The sequence below is a fragment of the Sminthopsis crassicaudata genome, chromosome 3 (assembly GCF_048593235.1).
Source record: "Sminthopsis crassicaudata isolate SCR6 chromosome 3, ASM4859323v1, whole genome shotgun sequence".
Lineage (NCBI taxonomy): Eukaryota > Metazoa > Chordata > Mammalia > Dasyuromorphia > Dasyuridae > Sminthopsis > Sminthopsis crassicaudata.
Window position 1 is genome coordinate 329,479,430 of NC_133619.1, and position 21,750 is coordinate 329,501,179.

Below are 21,750 nucleotides of genomic sequence, written 5' to 3' on the forward strand. Positions count from 1 at the left end.
GAATTTGTATTTGGTGATTCTACTCACATGTGCATTACATGTCCCCCCAAGACCGGCACTGCACCCAGAGACTTGACCAAGTGACCCAGCACATATATCAAAGAGAGAGAGATGATTGTCCTGGGGAAAAATTCAAATTATTTAAGAGTAAGAAGAAGTTTACAAGTAATTTTACAAAGTTAAACAATATTACTTACTTTGAAGACACAGAGAAGCACTAACAAATGTTGGTGCCATATTCTATCCCACTCTCAGCATTTTTCTCTGGTAGATATTTTGGAAAGCATTAAAGTTACACACAGTGGATGGAGAGGAAGATGTTTCAAGGAACTATTTCAAAATTTTAAATGAGAGGAACTATAGGGTAGCTTAATAGATAGTACTAAGGAGTTCAGATACTATTTACTTGCTAAGTGACCTCAAGTCATTTTAATCACAACTGCTTCATTAAAAAAAAAAAAATAAGAAAAAAAATTATATGAGAAACAAAGGTGAAAGTTAAATAGGAAAAAAAAAGCAGGTAAGAGTTCAATAATGAATCTTTTTTTCTTTTATGAAGGGCTAGGCAAGACTAACAAGTCTCCCCTCTACTTCCAGCCCCTTCAAGTGCAGACAAGACAAAAACTAGAGGATAGAGTCTCTGGTAGAATGGAAGAGATAATAAAATTCGTAGATCCAAGTGGGTGACTTATATTGATTTAACATTCAATAATATTCAAGAAGTGACTGTGACAATAGGGAGTCATGAAGACCAGGGTAGGATTAGAGAAGAAATTAGAGCTACCTGTATAAAATTTGCTCCACACTTACTCTAATATAAGGGAAGGTGAAATTTGGTTTCCTCTTTTCACTCCCAATTCAGCCAATTTTATCAAAGGGTATAATCTAAAGTGACATAATTTCTTTTTCAGGCCATAACATTTTACTACAATATGCTCTTCTTTTGATTACTGTCACTGTCAGCAATAGACCTCCAGGTCACACTCTTACCTTATGATTCGGTCACCTAGCTCAATCTCTTCACAATCCATTAAATTCTATTATCCTCATCACTCTATAGCAGTAGCTTTGTTCAAGGACACAAAGAACATTCTCCCCCTCCCCCCCCAAATCCTACGGTTATTTTTCTTATTTTGGTCCTCTTTCATCTGTTTGTAGCATTTATGAAATCACTTTTTTTTTTTATTCATTTTTCCAAATTATCCCCTCCCTCCCTCCACTTCCTCCCCCCGATGGCAGGTAATCCCATACATTTTACATGTGTTACAATATAACCTAGATACAATATATGTGTGAAAATACCATTTTATGAAATCACTTCTTGATGGCCTTTCTTCCCTTGGCTTTATTCTGATTATTTTCCTCTTATCTTTCAAATAATTTCTTTGCCTCCTTTTGTTGGCTTCTCATCCTGCTCCTGTCCCTTAAATATGGTTATGCCCCAAGGCACAGTTATAGACTTTTATCTTTTCTTCCTCATCTTACTTGGTATTCCACCTATTCTTATAGACTTCAATTACCATAACTCTGAAGAGTACCCTCAAATATAAATATCATATCCTGAATCACTAACGGCCTCCTGGATATTTCCATCTGAATGTCTCCTTGGCACCTCAAATTTAATATGCCCAATAGCTTTCTCATTCTCTCCACTTAATCTGGTCTTTCCCCTAACATTTTTACCTCTTACTTTATACATACAAGCCACTGGAAAGATGTGTTGTTTCTGCTTCCCCAATGAATTATTCTTGTTTCTTTCTCTCTACTTTTGCATTATTGTGATAGTCCAGGTCTTCCTACTTCTATTTTATCTCCCTTTCAGTATATCTTTCACATTATTGTCTAATAAATTTTCCTAAAACTTGATATGGTCATTTAGTCCCTAATCAAAGACCTTTAGTCACTCTTCTAAATGTATGTTCAATTGAATGTTCTTCACCAAAAATTGAAGAACAGCCACTTTCTATGAAGTGATGCTGAGTAAAACAAGCAGAAGCAAGAATAATATAACAGCAAGAATGTGTGATGATCAACTGTGAAAGGCATAGTTCTTCTCAGAAGTTCAGTGATCCAAAGCAAAATTTCCATAGACTTTGGACAGAAAATGGCACCTGCACCCAGAAAAAGAACTGAAGAGACTGAATGTAAATCAACACATGCTATGTTCACTTCTTTTTTTCTGTTTATCTCTCCCATGGTTTTTCCCTTTTGCTCTAATTTTTCTCTCCCAACATGATTCATAAAGCAATGCGTATTAAAAATTACTACAATATATATTTTTTAAAAAAAAATAGATATTAATCTCCATGACCTCTCAAACCTGTCCAAAAGATAAATAATGCACCAAAGATAAGACAACTTCAACTGTTTCCAAGTCTAGAACAGCCAGAATCCAAAAAAGAGGGGACAATCTCCTCAAACTAAGGACTTGATGCTCACCTACCTTGAGCTTACTCAGTAGTCTTCCTCCACACCTGTCAGTCTATCAGTCGTGAGGCTATGTTAGCAGACTCAAGGCCACAATACAAGGTGGCATCAAAGTTTTATACACCATTAACCTCTCCCTCTTTCCATTTGAGACTTCAACTTTAGGCTGCAGAGGTTTTTTAAGCCCTCAACAGCAACTTGGGCACAGTCCTTTAGGAATAAAAGCCTAACACTGGGAAATGAATGTAAACTGTTATTTTTACCTTCTGAATCCAATTTTTCCTGTGCAACAAAAAATTCGGTTCTACACATATATATTGTATCTAGAATATACTGTAATATATTTAACATATATAAGACTGCTTGCCATCTGGGGGAGGGGGTTGGGGGAGGAAGGGAAAAAATCTGAATAGAAGTAAGTGCAAGGGATAATGTAGTAAAAAATTACCCATGCATATGTACTGTCAAAAAAATGTTATAATTATAAAATAAAATAAAAATTAAAAAAAAAAAAAAGGAATAAAAGCCTGCTAGGGGCTACAATTAAGAAGAACTTGTGCCAGGGAAAGCAGGCTCTTAACTACCAGTGTCATACAAAAGAACTGAAGAATAGAGGGAATGGGACAGATCACCGGGACAGGACTGGACAGGATGACATGTTTGTAAAGAGCTGTGAAGCACTGTACTTAGACTGAGAAAAGAACATATGCTGTTGAAGTCAATTCTAAACACTCAAGTCATTCAGGGCAGAAATCTATGCTAGAAATCTTTGAAATGTCTACTTTGGGGGTAGTTAGGTGATGCAGTTGATAGAACACTGGCCCTGGAGTCAGGAGACCTGAGTTCATATCTAGACTCAGACACTTGACATTTACTAACTGTGTGAACCTGGGCAAGTTACCTAACTCTGATAGGAAGAAAAGAAGGAAAGAAGGGAGGGAAGGAAGGAGGAAAAAAGGGAGGGAGAGAGATTGGGAGGAAGGAAGGAGGGAGGTAGGAAGAGAAGGAAGGAAGAAAGGAAGGAGAGAGGGAGAAGAAAAGAAATGCCTACTTTAGAGAAGACTGAGAAACTCAGATCCAGCCCCAAAGGAAACCACAATTAGAAAGGGGAGAGTCAGAAATTAGCAATAAGGAAAATAAGGCTAAGGGAAAAGGAATGAAAATACCAAAGATTTCAGGAAGAAAACTCAAAAACTTTGACTACAAACATAGATCAATAGGAAAAAATAGTAACAATGGAAGGAAATATGGCCTCCAGATCTAGTAAAGAAGTTCAGCTGTTTCATAAATACTGCCCAAAAAAATCATTAAGCCTGTAGAATTTGAAAAGAGCATGTAACCATAAGATGCTCTTCATTGTTTAAAAGAGAAATTAGAAGCAGAATTTAGGTCTTACAACACAAAAATAATGAGCAGGATAGAAAAACTTAAATCTGCAACCATAGAAATACCTAAGAAACAAAAGAGAGATGAATAGATTTGAAATATAAATACACAGAACTGAAGGACACTCTAGAAAGAACATTAAAAGGAAAGTATGCTCACTATGCAAGTAAAAATATACTGAACTAAAAGACAGGATAGACAGAGACAATCTAAGCATCATAGGTCTTCCAGAAGAGTACAATAGGATAAAAACCTTTAACATCACAATGAAATATATATATATATATATATATTTCATATCCAGCTTCCAAATATATATATAGCCTTCAAAAAAAAAAATCCTCAAGGCTACAAACTCCAAGACAGTGTTTCTGAACAAATCAGTAAAGAAACAAATTCTGCAAGCCAACAGAGAAAGAATTTTAATTATAAAACAAAAAACATTCAAATAGCACTTTTCTGCACTCATTAGAAAAAGGAGTAGATAATGCTAAGTGAAATAAGCAAAACCAGAAGATCATTATACACAGCAACAGCAAGATTATAATAAGATCAATTCTAATGGAAGTGGCTCTTTTCAACAATGAGATGATTCAGGTCAGTTCCAAACATCTTGTGAATAAGAGAGCCATCTGCATCCAGGGAGAGGACAATGGGAACTGAGTGTGCATCACAACACAGTATTTTCACTCTTTTTGTTGTTGCTTGCTTGCATTTCGCTTTCTTTTCCATTTTTTTTTCCCTTTTTGATCTAATTTTCTTGTGCAGCATGATAATTGTGGAAATATGTATAGAAGAATTGCACATGTTTAACATATATTGGATTACTTGCCATCTAAGGACAGGGGTAAGGGAAAGGGGGGAAAATTTGGAACACAAGCTTTTGAAAGGGTCAATGTTGAAAAATTATCCATGCATATGTTTTGAAAATAAAAAGCTTTAATTTAAAAAAAAAGGAATTGCATATGTTTAACATATATTGGATTACTTGCTGTCTAGGGGAGGGGTTGAGCAGAAGGAAGGGAAAAAACTTAGAACACAAGGTTTTGTAAAGGTGAATGTTGAAAATTATCTATGTATATAGTCTGAAAATAAAAAAGCTTTAATTAAAAAAAAAAAAAAGAAAAAAAGAATAGAAAATGAAAGATCAAGATGCATCCCAGGGTGATCTATCCTGCAAATCTGAGATTAAACATGCAACACAAAAGATGGGTGTCCAAGAATAAAGAATTTGAAATATTCTTATAAAAAAAACAGAACTGAAAAGATTATTTCCTTCTTGAACATCCCTAACAGAAATTTAAGAGGAGCGACTAAAGCAACAAGCAAGGATACTAACAGCAACATAAGAGATAATAAAGAGACCAGGAAGAGATTTCTTTCTAAATGAACATAAGGAGATAAAGAGGAAGGCAGAAATCTAGTGAAGAGGACAGGGCAGATTACAAATGGAACTTGGCAACACCCTGCCTACAGAACATTCAAACATATTTCTAAATTTTAGCTACAAAAAACCAAGATAATGGAACATTGTTGTTCCATAAAGAATGACAAACATGAAGAATTCAGAAACATATAGAGTGAAAGGGCACCTTAGTTGATCTCCCTGACTCAAGTCTCCTCTTATATCTTCCATACATTTGCCAAAGTGATGTGCCTTGAGTAAAATTTGACCATGTCATTATGTCCTTCTATAGGCAAACCCAGTGCCTCTTTCTAGGATTAACTATAAGCTCCACTGTTTGACATTTAAAGTTCTTCACGATGTGGTCCCATCTTATTAACCCAGCCTCATACTATACTATTTCTTTACATGTACTCTATAGTCCAAACCAACCTTTTTGTCATTCTTTACATATGACTTGCTGGTCTTAGTGCCTTTGCACTGGCTGTCTCCCATTTCTAGATTGCATTTCTTCTTCACCAACACCTTTTGAAATTTCTCATTTCCTTCAAAACTCAGCTTAGGTAACAACTTCTGCATGAAGCTTCTCCTGATCCTCATTGTTACTGCATATCTCTCCTACAGGGTTATCTTATTTTTGTCTTCAAAGTGTTTTCATACATTTAAATATGAACATACTGTCCCCTCCCCATTAGAATATAAATTCCTCAAAACAGGAACAATTTTCTATTCTCTTTGTATCCTCAGAATCTAACTCAGGTCTAGTAAGATCATAATAGACACTAAATAAGTGCTTGACAATTAGTTGATTGCATTCCTATGTAAGTCAAAGTAAGGAAAATAGAGGCAAAAGAATAATAACCATAATGATTATAACAACAGAAAGAAACAGAATACTGGGCAAAATAAACTATCAATGTTAGTACTATACTGTCAGAGTAGGAGAATATATCCCTCCTTTTTCTTAACCTCTAATCTAATTTAACCTTTTTTTTTTTTTTTGAGGGGGAGGAAGGTGGTAGAGAATGAACGTTGGGGTTTTTTGTTGTTGTTTTTAAAATTTTTATTTTCAAAATATATGCAAATATAGTTTTCAATATTCACCCTTGCAAAACGTTGTGTTCCAAATTTTTTTCTCCCTCTCTTCCCCCCACTTCCTCCCTTAGAAAGCAAATAATCCAGCACATGTTAAACATGTGCAATTCTTTACATATTTCCACAATTATCATGCTGGAATGCATTTAGTAATAGCATTTGAGTGACTGTCATGAACAATCTGTTATATCAAAACATTGTATCAATAAATTAAAATTCTTGACTGCTGTTATTTGTGTATTCCAGATGCCTTGCACATAGTAAGCACTTCATAGCTTCTTGCTGGATAAACCTACTAAGATTTTGGATAAAAAGAGGAAAAAGATTCATCCAGATATAAATGATTTTGCTATTCTCAGCAGTACAATGATCCACAATTACTCTGAAGGACTTATAATGAAAAAATCCTATCCATACCCAGAAGAAACTGGTTGTCTGAATACAGATTGAATCATACTCTCTTTTTATTTAACTTTATTTTTCTTGAGTGTTTTTTTTTTTTATTGGGGGAGATCTATGCTTCCTTTCCCAACATGACTTTTATGTAAATATTTTTGCATAAGGTCACATGTGGTTTCTTAATGGGGGCTGGGGTAGGAATAAGGGAGAGAATCTGGAACTAAAAAGTTTAAAAAAAAAATGTAAAAAAACTGTTTTAAATGTAACTGGGGAAAATATTAAATAAATAAGAAAAAAGAAGAGGTCCCTTCTCAGAGTATTTGTTGCTTACTTCATAATTTAATACTAAGTTTCAGTTAGGGCTTAGTGAAAATATGTACATAAATTTTTTAGCCAAGTTTAAAGACCTTTGTCATCTGCTTATGGATCTCCAAATATAGAATTCCTAGTGTAAAGAATGAAAATTTTACAGGTGGGACCTGGGGGTCAGAAACACTCTCAGTGTGGGTGACAAGTCTGCTTTAGTCAAATCCTTCTGTAGGAATCACTGTCACCGTTATTACTATGTCTTGAACTTCTCATCCTCTAGTCAACTAAGTCATAAAGTTACGTTTGAGAATACATGTAGTTTGTAGCAGCCTTTTTTGTAGTTCTAGGAACTGGAAATAGAGTGAATGCCCCTCAGTGGGGGAATGATGTAATATATGAATGTAATAGGATATTATTCTATAAGAAATGACAAGCAGTCTGACTTAAGAAAAACCTGGAGAGAATTTCCATGAACTGATGCTAAGTAAAGTGAGTAGAACCAAGAGAATATTGTACACAGAAACAGCTAGATTATGTAATGATCAACTGTGATGGACATGGCTCTTTTCAACAATGAGGTGATTCAAAAACAATTCCAATAGACTTGGGATGGAAAGTGCTATTAGTATTCAAAGAATTATAGAGACTAAATGTGGATCAAAGCATTGCATTTTCACCTTTTGTTGTTTATTTGTTTTTCTTTCTCATGTTTTTTTTTTTCTTTTTTGATCTGATTTTTCTTGTGCACCATGATGAATATGGAAATATGTTTACAAGAATTATACATAGGGGGCAGCTAGGTGGCGCAGTGGATAGAGCACCAGCCTTGAATTCAGGAGGACCTGAGTTCAAATATGATCTCAGACACTTAACACTTCCTAGCTGTGTGACCCTGGGCAAGTCACTTAACCCCAGCCTCAAAAAAAAAAAAAAAAAAAAAAGAATTACACATGTTTAACCTATATTAGGTTAAACATTGCTTGTTGTTTAGGGGGGGAGGAGGGAGAAAATTTTAGAACACAAGGTTTTGCAAAGGTGAATGCTGAAAACTATCTTTGCATGTATTTGGAAAAAGTTTTTAAAAATTTTGAAAAGAGAATACAATATATAGCTTCCATATGCTCCTGTACTATGGCATCTATACTCAGGTCCCAAATTGAGGAAAAGTGTGCTCATATACAGGTTTTGCCAGACTTCCGCATTATGGATTCCTGGTGAGGAGATTGTACTGGTACATAAGCTTCCTAGAACCCCACAATCCTGTCCTTGAACACAGGTTTGTTCCATTCTGGACATTCTGTGCTTTGAAGAGGGAAAAGGGAAAATAAAAGAATGGGGAGGAAGCATTTTATCTTTCCTACCCCCATATCTATCTGGGTACCTCTTGTGAGTTGTCCTCCCTTGAATGCATCATTCTGTGACTTCCTTGAGGTCTGGGACTGTCTTTTTCCTTTCTGTGTGTTCCCAGCACTTAGCACAGTATCTGTCATATCGATGACACTCAGTAAAAGCTTATTGTCTGATTTAACTGACTTCCTAGAATCTGAGCAAATCAGATCATTTTGGAAGCAGCCTTAGCCCCTGAAACTGTCCACTTTTCTTTCAACAAGCTACCTATGTCTACACTTTCATGAAGAGGTACCCACAAGATGACAGGGGTTTCTTAATCTTTCACACATCATAGACTCTTTGACAGTATAGTGAAGCCTATGAATCCTTTGTCAGAATGCCTTTAAATGCATTAAACAGAATACATAAGGTTATAAAGGAAATCAAAGGTACTGAAATACAGCTATCAAAATATTTTTTCAAAAATAGATTATAGAATCTAGGTTAAGAAATTTGTTACTAAGTCTTTCTTTTAAGTTATGTCTGACTCTCCATGATCCCATTTGGGGTATTCTTGGCAAATACTGGAGTAGTTTGCCATTTCCTTCTCTTGCTCCTTTTACAGATAAGGAAACTGAGGCAAACAGGGTTAAGTGACTTGCCCAAGGCCACAGTGTCTGAGGTCATATCTGAACTCAAGATGATGAATCTTCTTAACTGAAGATCCAGTATTCTATCCACTGTGCCACCTAGCTACCATCTACCTCCACCTCCCACCCCTGGCCAGTGAGCTTCATTATAAACCTACCCAGTTGATTGGAGAGCTCACAGATTTATTAAGAAAAGGGAGGTTTCCCTAATCAACTCTCCTTATAGAAGGAATATAAGGCATCTAACATATTTTTATCTAAAGCTGGAAAGTACTTTAGATCATCTAGTTAGTCAATAAATATCAAAACTGTGGAGGTATGTGTAAAGGAATTGTATATGTTTGACATCTCTTGGATTGATTGCCATCTAGGGGAAGTGGTAGGGGAAGGGAGAGAGCAAAAAATTTGGAGAGCAGGGTTTTGCAGGGTGAATGTTGAAAGCTCTCTCTATATGTGTTTTGAAAATAAAAAACTGTCCAAAAAAACACAATAAAAGCACCTACCATTTGCCAGACACTGTGCTAAGCCATGACAATACAAAGATTAAAAAGTCAGTGCCTGCTCTAGAAAGTTCACAACTGAGTCCAATTCTTCCACATCCCCTTCCCTTTTCTAGTTGAGAAAACTGAAGATCAAGAGGTAAAGATACTTGTCTAAGGTCAGTACAAGCATACCTCATTTTATTATACTTTGCAGATGTTGATTTTTTTTTAATAAATTGAAGGTTTGTGGCAACCCTGAATCAAGCCTATCAGTGCCATATTTCTTTCTTTAAAAAAAAAAAAAAAAAAAAAAGTTTATTTTCCCCATTACATTTAAAAACCAATTTTTTTTCTAATTATATGTGTACTTTTTTCACATATTTTCTTATGAATCATGTTGGAAAAGAAAAATCATAAAGAAAAAACATAAAAAAATAAAAATATAAGAAAAAAATGAATAAAGCATGTATTAATTTATATTCAGTCTCCATAGTTTTCTCTCTGGATGCAGATGGTGTTTTCTATCTGCATCTTAGATCACGGAACTGCTGAGACCCAAGTCTTTCATAGTTGATCATTGCACAATCCTGCTATTGCTGTGTAGTGTTTTCCTGGTTCTGCTTGTTTTGCTCAGCATCAGTTCATGTAAATCTTTCTAGGCCTTTCTAAAACTCACCCTGCTCATCATTTTTTTTAAAAAAATAATAGCTTTTAATTTTCAAAATATATGCAGAGATAGTTTTCAACATCTGCTCTTTTAAAACCTTGTATTCCAAATTTCTTTCCCTCCCTTCCCCTAGGACAACAAGTAATCCTATACATGTGAAACCTGTGCAATTCTTCTATATATATTTCCACATTTGTCACACTGCAATCTTTCTTTTTTTTCTGATCTGGCGCACAAGAAAAACCAGATCAAAAAGAAAAAAGAGGGAAAAAAAAGCAAGCAAACAACAACAAAAAGATGAAAAAATTATGTTGTGATTCACATTCAGTTCCCATAGTCATTTCTCTGGATGCAGATGGCTCTCTCCATCACAAGTCCATTGGAATTGGCCTGAATCACTTCATTGCTGAAAAGAGCCATGAATATCACAGTTGTTCATCATATAATCTTATTGTTGCCATGTATAATGATCTTCTGGTCCTGCTCATTTCACTCAGCATCATTTCATGTAAGTCTTTCCAGGCCTTTCTGAATCATCTTGTTGGTCATTTCTTACAGAATAATAATATTCCATAACATTCATATACCACAACTTATTCAGCCATTCTCCAAATGATGGGCATCCACTCAGTTTCTAATTCCTTGCCACCACAAAAAGTTATTTAAATAGTATAAAGATATTGAGAACAAAATTTTAAGAACCACTGCAATAGAGGAAGAGGCAGGAAATGAGAAGCAGAAGACAGGGACTGGGAATGTCTGGAGTTGAGATTATTTGGGAGTGGGCAGAAGGAGAGAGTAAAGAGTCAGCATGTGCCCCACCACCATCCCTTTTGTTGGAATGGAACCAGACCCTAAGCCAAGTAATAGTAAGGAGGGAGGTACAGGCGGTTTGTCCATATCACTCTGATAGGAAGGTGGGCTGACAGAGGCTTGGTGGTTGCAGACCCTTAGGGTTGAGAAGTAAACCCAGGGACAGAGAAAGAAAGTTGATTTAATACTGAATATTTGTAAATGTGCAGATATTCTCCATTCACCAGACCAGATCAGAGGAATAGAATAAAAATTGTAGCACAGGTCATTCAATCTATATTTATGAAAGAATCTTTTGATTGTGATAGCTCTTGCAATACAACAAGAATGAATGAGGAAAGTCTGCAAAACCTTTTTCTGTTAAGGCTGAAATAAATTTGTTGTTGGTTATATAATTGAATGTGGGAATGGTGAAAATATGATTATCAGCAAATGTTCAATTTGTATATCAGTTTCATATATCTATATGCCCAGGGTCGTATAAAAATTTCTCAAGCAAAAAAGGGGTTGAATAAAAAAAGTTTAACAAATTTTAGTATAGTGAATAGAAAGCTGCGTCTAGAATTGGGAATACTCATCTTCATGAATTCAAATCATCCTCAGGTACTTGCTAGCTATGTGACCCTTGGCAAGTCACTTAATTTTGTTTACCTCAGTTTCCTCCTCTGTAAAATGAACTGAAGAAGGGAATGGCAAAGACAGTCAGACACAATTGAAATGAAAATATGACAACAAATCTGTTATTGTCTAGTGCCAAAGGGAAAGAAGACAGGACCTCTGGTGGTCTTAATCTGTAAATTCCCTTGGGATGTGGTCTTTCACATTATGAGGCTGGATGAGGTTCTTTTCTTACCTGAACTTTCCCAACCAAGAGTCAGCTATGATTGCTCCCAAAACAGGAGTGAAATAGCAAAGGCTACTGAAGGCATGGTACACAGATGTAGCTGTATCTTCACTCCAGTGTAGGAAGTACAGAAAGTAAAGTGTCAGCACAGCTAGAATGGAAAGAAAAATATAGGTGAGATGAAAGATGGATTAGATCACTATTTGGGAAGGGAGGAGTCAAATAGAATTGGAGTCCATTTTCAAATACTTGTACCAATTAAGTGGACCTCATGTCACTACTTATTCTTGTATCTCCATCATATTCCTCACAATACTTTGTGAATTAGTTAATAAATATAATGTCTCTCTTAGTTATATCTATTTGTCTCTCTATATTTATAGCCATATTTGGCAAGGAGATAACATTTTCTGGTGATGGTGGTTTCTGGGTCCTTTCAATCTCAATATTGTAGCATTTGTTTTAGATCAGCCAGTCTCCTGAAGAAAATTATAATAGTTCATTATGTTATATTTCTATTTATATATTTCTGATTTTTAAAGTCAATAATTTGTTTAATAAACAAACAAATGAAAACAAATACCTGTGCCAAAGGGAAGGGAATTATGGCATAAATAATCCAAAGTAAAGACTTTACAAAAATCACTTCTATTTGACTTGAAATACATTGTGTTATATGAGGATTTTGTAGCAGATTTTCTTTGTCAATTATATTTTGCTCAGTTAAAGCAAAGAGACAAATTGTTGAGACTGGGGGGATTGGGGAGCTGGAGAGACAAGCATTTTAATACATCTTTGCTCTAGTTTTCATAGGTAATTCAGGGCCTAGAAATGGTTCTCTTTGAAAAAAATTTTAGATGTAACTTTAAACTGATTGAATTTTAAAAGCTCTAGGCAAAGAACAAGACTCAAGAGGCAAAGCTGAGACTAGAGGTAGACAAGGTAGGTACTCCCTAGGGTAAAATACATGGAGACACAAGGAGATGCATTTTTAACGTGATTCTTTAAATTCACATATTTTTATGGCCAGAAAATTGTTCTCTCTGTGGTCTGTAGGTATTTATTTTGTGATAAGTTAAGATGTCAAGACTCAAAAGTAACTCAAATTGAGGTAGAGGAGGGATGGATTTTTGTAATTATGCCTAGTGCCTAAGAATGCTCTATTTGGAGCCCTGGTTGGTGAAATAAACTTTTGTCTCTAAGATTTAGTCCCACGTGAAGAGACTGATGATACAAAATAAGGAACTTTGATAAAGCAAAGTTAGATAGGAAAGAATGGAATAATGATACAAATTTGAATAGTATGTTGCTTGGCACATAATAGAAGGTTAATAAGTATTCACTTTATAAAAAGATTAACCCCAGTCTAGAGAATTTGGACTCCTTGGGGAAAGTATATGGAGAATTCATCCTCAATCCCTTTTAGATTAAATCTCTAGAGATCATTTTAGCCATTCTGTGTCCAGTGCTGTCTACAGGAGAGAAAGCACTTGTGAGAAGACTTGACAGCTGAACAATGGAATCAGGTCACGGTAATATATCATGGGACCAGACTGAACAGGAGCCAAAGTAGAAGAATTTATAAGCACATCTCAAAATTAAATTTCCTCTGGTCAATGTGTGTTAGTACTATCAGTACTAACTCTGGTATATCTAGTGTTACAATACAAAACTACTTCCTCTGCTGGGTAGGAACTTCATACCAACAACCTTCAGTGCCACAATGAAGATATATGGTGAACTCACCATTAGGTCTAAAAGCAGTTTTTCTGCAATGGGGTTTTGGGCAAGCCACTTAACCGTATCTTCTATCTTCTGTAAAATGCCTGCCTCTTGAGGTATTGTGGGGAAAAAGCTTTATAATCCTCAATATACTAGAGAAGTATGAGTTATTGTTATTAGTTATTTCTCAGCTGATACAAATCAAGGTTATGGGTAAGAGTATCAGGGGCTTTCATAATAAAACTAAGACCTGGAAAAGTTTCCATTCTCCCCTCTAGTTTTCTGGCTTTCACTAAGATTTCTTCATTCAGGCACTGGACTTCTGCTTTTAACTAGTGTGAACACAAAGTAACTTCTTAAACAAAAGAATTCTAAGAGGGCTTTTTAGAAAGCCTTGGCCAGAAAAGCAGTGTTTTCTTAACTAAGAGAAGAAAGGGGATTATCTAAGCCAAGGATTGGAGGAGGGTGGGTATAATACAGGGAAATGGAAGAGTCAGGCAGGTGCGGAGGGGTACTGGGAAATCAAAGAATACCTTTCATGCCATAGTAGGAGAACCGTTCACAGAACTCATTCACCACGATGAAGACAATGCTCAGTGGGTAATTAGAGCCACATATTTTCTGTGGAACAAAATGAGAGAAAAATTCCCCAATAAGAGTGTAATGGAAATATATTTGAAATGTCTGTCTCCCTGCCCAACATTATAACAAGCATTATGGTCAGAAAATGCACTTTCCAATTCCCACAAGTGATTGTGAGCTCCTGAGAGGCTTGTTGTTTGGACATTTTTTAGTCCTGTCCACCATTGTGACCCACTTTGGTGTTTTCTTGGCAAAAATACTGGAATAGTTTGTCATTTCCCCCTCCAACTCATGTTACAGATAAGGAAACTGAGGTACACAGGGTTAAATGATTTACCCCAGGTCACACAGCTAGTAACTGCCTAAGGCCAGATTTGAATTCAGGAAAGGTAATCTTCCAGATTCTAACATTCTAGCCACTATGCCACCTCCTTATCCTTAAGGGGAGGGCTATATTTTTTGTCTCTTTTGATACTCTCAAGCACTTAGTGCAATGTTAGACACATAGTAGATACTTAATAAATGCTTATCGATTGAATGATTAGTGAGATGGTAATCATGGTTTACATTTCCTAGGCTAAACTTGCTAGAAGGGGCAATTCAGAAATAATGGCTATTTATCTGAATTATTTTACGCTCAAAATCTTATTTTGCCCAAACGTCCAGTAACCCCAACAGCACTCCTAACACCTTGCTCCCCTTTCCCAGAATGTCATGGGCACTATCTGTGGAGCTTGATTAGAAGAAGCTTGTAATAGGACGACTTCTATATGAGGGTTTCCAATCCCTCTGCCACATGGGACAGGCTAGTTTTTTTCCTGAAAGGTGACAGAGCCCTCACCCAAGGGAGTCAAGTCCAATCTGTACCTCATTTAATAGTTTCCTGGTAACCTCATTCCACGTGGACAAGCTTCCTGGTTGCCCATAAAAGATCTGCTCAACTGAAGTTGGACATGTAGGATTTGGAAGAAGTCCAAAGTCACTCAAGTTACCATATCTTTGCCTGGAGACAAAGGAGTCTGAAGCTACAAAAGCTAAATGTAGTTGGATGTTCCTGTTGAATCTTCTATGTTATGGCTAAATAAAATCTCCTTTTTAAATTGCTGAATGACCTAAGTGACTTATCTTATCCCAACCATTCTAATGGTTGAAAACTAATAGGAACCAAAGCATCTCCAAATCTAATGATTTTATCTTATTCTCCAATGTTCTTAATCTCTCTAAACCCTGACACACTTTTTCCTCTTTTTCTTTTTCTTACCACAGCACTCTCTTGGCTCTCCTTCTTGTCAGATCATTCCTCGGTTTCCTTGACTTCATCTTCAGCTCAAGGATGTCTTAGTCTTTTTCTCTCCTCCCTTCATAAATTTTTTAAAATTTCTATTTATTTTATATAGCTTTTTATTTACGAGATATATGCATGAGCAATTTTCTTCAGCATTGACAATTTTGACAATTGCCAAACCTTTTGTTCCAATTTTTCCACTCCCCCCCCCATGGCAGATTGACCAATACATGTTAAATATGTTAAAGTATATGTTAAATACAATATATGTATACATATGCATACATTTATTTTGCTGCACAAGAATTGGACTTAGAAATAAGGTAAAAACCTGAGAAGGAAATAAAAAAATGCAAGTGGACAAAAACAGAGGGATTGGAAATGCTATATAATGGTTCACACTTGTTTCTTTCACTAGGTGTAGCTAGTTCTATATTATTGAACAATTGGAACTGATTTGGTTCATCTCATTGTTGAAGAGAACCACGTCCATCAGAATTAATCATCATATAGTACTGTTGTTGAAGTATATAATGATCTCCTGGTCCTGCTCATTTCATTCAGCATCACTTTCATGTAAGTCTCTCCAGGCCTTTCTCAAATCATCCTGCTGGTCATTTCTTGCAGAACAATAATATTCCATAACATTCACATACCACAATTTATTCAGCCATTCTCCAATTGATGGACATCCCCTCAGTTTCCAGTTTGGGGCCACTACAAAGAGGGCTGCCACAAACATTCTTACACATACGGGTCCCTTTCCCTTCTTTAAGATCTCTTTGGAGTATAAGCCCAGTAGTAGCACTAATGGATCAAAGGGTTTGATAATTTTTTGAGCATAGTTCCAAATCGTCTGCAGAATGCCTGGATCTGCTCACAATTCCACCAACAATGCATCAGTGTCACAGTTTTCCCACATCCCCTCCAACATTCAGCATTATCTTTCCCTATCATTCTAGCCAAACTGAGAGATATGTATTGGTATCTCAAAGTTGTCTTAATTTGCATTTCTCTGATTAATAATGACTTGGGGTATCTTTTCATATGGCTAGAAATAATTTCAATTTCTTCATCTAAAAATTGTCTGACCATTTATCAATTGAAGAATGGCTTGATTTCTTATAAATTAGATTAAATTCCTCTATATATTTTAGAAATAAGGTCTTTATCAGAACCTTTGACTGTAAAAATGTTTTCCCAGTTTATTGTTTTCCTTCTAATCTTATCTGCATTAGTTTTATTTATACAAAAGCTTTTCAATTTGATATAATCAAAATGTTCTATTTTGCTCTCAGTAACAATCTCTAGTTCTTTGGTCACAAATGCCTTTCTCCAGAGTGTTCCAAATCACTATTGATCAGAGAAATGCAAATTAAGACAACTCTGAGGTATCATTACACACCTGTCAGATTGGCTAAGATGACAGGAACAAATAACGATGAATGTTGGAGGGGCTGTGGGAAAACTGGGACACTGATGCATTGTTGGTGGAGTTGTGAAAGAATCCAACCATTCTGGAGAGCAATCTGGAATTATGCCCAAAAAGTTATCAAAATGTGCATACCCTTTGACCCAGCCATACTACTACTGGGCTTATACCCCAAGGAACTACTAAAGAAGGGAAAGGGTCCTGTATGTGCCAAAATGTTTGTGGCAGCCCTTTTCATAGTGGCTAGAAGCTGGAAGATGAATGGATGTCCATCAATTGGAGAATGGTTGGGTAAACTATGGTATATGAATGTTATGGAATATTATTGCTCTGTAAGAAATGACCAACAGGAGAAATACAGAGAGGCTTGGAGAGACTTACATCAACTGATGCTGAGTGAAACGAGCAGAACCAGAAGATCATTATACACTTCAACAATGATACTGTACGAGGATGTATGCTGATGGAAGTGGATTTCTTCAACATAGAGAAGAACTAATCCAATTCCAATTGATTAATGATGGACAGAACCAGCTACATCCAGAAAAGGAACACTGGGAAATGAATGTAAACTGTTATTTTTACCTTCTGAATCCAATTCTTCCTGTGCAACAAAAAATTCGGTTCTACACACATATATTGTATCTAAATTATACTGTAATATATTTAACATATATAAGACTGCTTGCCATCTGGGGGAGGGTGTTGGGGGAGGAAGGGAAAAAAATCTGAATAGAAGTAAGTGCAAGGGATAATGTTGTAAAAAATTACCCATGCATATGTACTGTCAAAAAATGTTATAATTATAAAATAAAATAAAAAATTAAAAAAAAAATGCCTTTCTCCTCCACAGGTCTAAGAGGTAAACTATTCTTTGTTCTACTTTATTTATAATCTCATTCTTTATGCCTAGATCATGAATCCATTTTGACCTTATTTTGGTGTATGGTGTTAAGTGTAGGTCTATGCCTAGTTTCTGCCATATTAATTCCCAATTTTCCCAGCAGTTTTTGTCAAACAGTGAATTATTATCTCAAAAACCTTCCTCTCTTCATATTAATCAATTTGGTAATCTGATTAACTACTATTATCATTTCAATATTGATCTGACTAATCAACCTCTCTGCTGACTTCCATGCTCACATATCCAACTGTCTTATCCAGTATTTTGACTGGAGGTCTTATAGACAAGTCCCAGACTGACCTTATTATCTATCCCTAGTTCCACAACAAAACCTACCATCTTTCTAATTCCCTATTAAGGGGAATTTAATTGATGATAAATATTGTGTCAGTCACAACTCTTCACTCTCATACTGGATCATTTTCTACTTTTATAATATCTCAGGTATGTGACTTCTTTCCTGATACTGTCATCACTCTGGTAAAAACACCCAACATCTCCTGCCTAACCTGCTAAATCATTGCAAAAGTCTGATGGTTGATCCCCCTGCCTCAACCTCTCCCAAATCTGTTACATCTTCCATTCAAATGTCAAATTAATCTTCCAGAAAGGACAGTTCTGACAATGTTGCCCCTAAATTCTTTGGTTCCCTCTCTATCACTTTTAGTACCAGATATAAGCTCCTCTCTGCTTTTAAAGCCCTTCATAATCTGGCCCTTTCCAACCTTTCCAGGATTCTTATGCCCCATTCTCTCTCTCCTCTACCTCTACCCCTACCTCTTATACTCCTGGATCCAGTGAAACTGACTTCCCTATTCCTATAAAACACTCATCTCAAGACTCCACACATTGTCACTCACTTCCTTCAAGTCTCAGCTACACTCTACTTTCCTAGCTTTTTTTCATCTTAGAACCCTCGCTGAGGTTATTTCCAATTTAATCACATGTTGTCTTTTCCATTAGACTATGAGATCCAAGAGCAGAGTCTTTTTACCTTCTTTTTATCTTTTGGGTTTAGCTGAGTGCCAGACCTTAATTAAGGGAGATCTTGGCCTGGGGCATAATTACCACCATAGGATTGATTAAGTTCAACTCATCTGAAGATCCCTCCCTCCCTCCCTAGCCCCAGGTCATACAAATCTAAGTAACTCTTGGTCACCAAGAGTGTTTCTCGGTCTCTCCCCCCACCCTCCCCAGTCTCGGTCACACACACACACCTAGATAACCAAATTCCACTATTTGGGGGTGAAAAAGAGAATTACTTAATAAGAAGCTTTTTACATTAAACCTGGTTTCCATTTCCCTAGAATTTTGATGGTGGGCTATAAGCTATTTAAGGATATCATATTCGTCCCTGCAGGAGAATTCTTGCAAACACAGTGACTAGCCAGCTTGAGGGGCACCATGGTTAGAGGTAGGGCCCATTAAAAAAGACAGAAAATAATCTTAGAGGACAGTTTAATTTTAGTGTACCAGATCTGTTATTCAGAAATCTAGTTAAAACCTCTTTAACCTCTTTAACTCAGAACATGAAAACATTCTATCCACTGTACTACCTAGATGCCCCTAATGTCAGAAGGAGCTGAGTTCAAATGTGGCTTCAAACACAAATGTGGCCTGTTTCCCCATCTGTAAAATGAGCTGGTGAAAGAAATGACAAACCACTCCAGTATCTTTGCCAAGAAAATCCTGAGGTCATAAAGAGTAAGACATCACTGAAATGACTGAGTAGCTCGGAACATGAAAACACATATATTACAAAATTAAATGTTCACTTTTCCTTCCTAAAAGTCTCCATGAGATTTTTTTTTACACACACACACACACACACACACACACACACACACACACACACACACACATGTATATAAAACTTCTACTGCCCAGGATGTTAAAAGAGCCATCCCACAAATTGCACTACAACCAGGCTGATAAATTGTTGGGGGAAAAAAGAACATTTTATTCCAAATTTTGACCATTGTCCTAGACAATAAGGGGAGAGAAATAACCTCTCTCCCGAGGTAATCTGATTTATCAATATTATCAGTCAACCAATCAATAGAGGTTTAGTAAGTGCCTATTATGTATCAGGCACTGTTCAAAACATTAAAAATAAAAATAAAAAATTAAACTTTAAAAAAGGCCAAAGAAAGTCTCTGAACTCAAAGAGTTTCAGGTTGGATGGAGCGACAAAGTGCAAACAAATTTACAAAGCAAGTTAAGTACAGGATAAATTGGAAATAATTAACAGAGGGAAGACAGTGGTGGGATTTTAATTAGAATTTAAAGGAATCTGGGGAGGTCAGTAGTCAGAGTGAAGGATGAAGAGTTCCAGGCATAAGGGAACATTCAGAGAAAACACCCAGAACTGAGATATGGAGTATCTTGTTTGTGGAACAGTCAGGAAGGCCAGTATCACTGAAACAAAAAGACTATGATAGGGAATAAGATGTAAAAAGACTGGAAAGGTAGAAGTAGTTAGATTATGAAGGATTTTGAATGCCAAACAGAGCACTATTTGCCTCTAGTCCTATTTTTACTTTACAATAATAATTAGTATTGAAAGCATGGAGTACTGGATGACAACACTGGGACGAAAAGAACTTAATGCTGGTCAAGAAATTATGTTTATGTTACTTTCTAAGAACACAGGATAGAGGCTTCGTGAACGAATGTTTGCTGGTTGAATGTATGAGGGACTGAGTACCTTAAGTTGCTTAATTTCTCTAGGCACCAGTTTTTTTCATGTGCAATATGAGGACAAAAACAGAGGTCCTAATTATCAGGCTGTGGGCATCTAAGTGGGCAGTGCCCTGCCTGAAGTCAGGAAGAGACTCATCTTCTTGACTTCCAATTTGGCCTCTCACTTACTAGCTGTATGACCCAAGTCTAGTCATTTCACCCTGTTTAACTTCAGTTTCCTCATCTGTAAAATAAGCTGGAGAAGGAAATGACGAAATGATCCAGTATCTTTGCGCAGCTAATCCCAAATGGGTCAGGAAGACTCTGCCCCATTTGAAATGACTGAATTCAACAATTTATCAACTTGTCATGGAAATGGAGTGAGATAATTAAAATTTAAATATTCCAAAAGTACAAGTTGGTATACAAGTGCAAAGCATTGTTGTGGCTGTGTCTTGGGTCTTTCATCAGACTGGCTACTTCCCAATGACAGACACGATATATTCTGGCTCTTTCCCAACCTTCTCCCTTAGCAAGGGATATTCAGAGGGAATGTGAACTGGGCTCTCTTACTTAACTCGATAGACAAGTATGCAGGCAAACCTCCCCAAACGGGTTATTCTTTTCCTTTAGAAAATTTTTCTGAAACATACAGTGAAACTTTGAATCTAAGATGAAATACAATACAATGACTATTGCCCACCCCATTTTTAAAAAAGAGGTTTTAAAATGTTAATTTTAGTCACAGACAAAATGGATTTCACAATCCATATTGAAATTGGGAGGTAGAAAAAACCTAGAAGAAAGACAAGAGAGTAAGGTATCCCTGTTGAGAGGCAGTACAATCTGGAATAGACTCACCCTAGCTGTTTTGTTTGGAGGTTTTGAAGGCTGGGGTACCGCTTCTTCTGGGGATACGAGTGCAAAGAGGGTTTCCTTGGATTCGTTTTGGGGTAAGTTATTCATGGCTAGCTCCTCAATAGCTCTCTCCTCAGGCATGTGGGTGCAGTAAGCAGCTGGGATAGTGTCCAGCTTTCTTTGAGAAAAGAGACTTGGAGAGGGGTGGGAACTGGGAAGTGGTTTCAGAATTTAACCCTGCGAGCTGTTGCGCGGCTTAAGGGGCTGAACCGGGGATTAATTGTCGGGAGACGAATCAGTAAGGAGAAGGGGAGGGACTTGGAAACATAAATTCCTTAAATTTATAGAGTGCTTTATATTTTTGGAAACCTTTTCATAATCTGTATCACATGATATTCTAATAACTGCGATTAGTAATAGCTACCTTACCTGGTGCTTTCGCGTGGGGCTTTGTTGAGGGATGGGACAATAATAAAAAG

At 36.4% G+C, this 21,750-nt stretch overlaps 1 protein-coding gene across 1 annotated transcript in view; it reads right to left on the reverse strand.

The window, feature by feature from the left end:
- Positions 1-21,520, reverse strand: part of SLC15A2 (solute carrier family 15 member 2) — a 43,485-nt gene extending 21,965 nt beyond the window's left edge. Inside the window, exons 1-4 of the mRNA XM_074301347.1 lie at positions 21,275-21,520; positions 14,062-14,149; positions 11,816-11,957; positions 28-120 (exon numbers count right to left, since the gene is read on the reverse strand). Of these exons, the coding sequence (XP_074157448.1) occupies positions 28-120; positions 11,816-11,957; positions 14,062-14,149; positions 21,275-21,412 (461 nt within the window). The 5' untranslated portion in view covers positions 21,413-21,520. The remainder of the gene's footprint in view (positions 1-27; positions 121-11,815; positions 11,958-14,061; positions 14,150-21,274) is intronic.
- Positions 21,521-21,750: the final 230 nt, after the last annotated feature.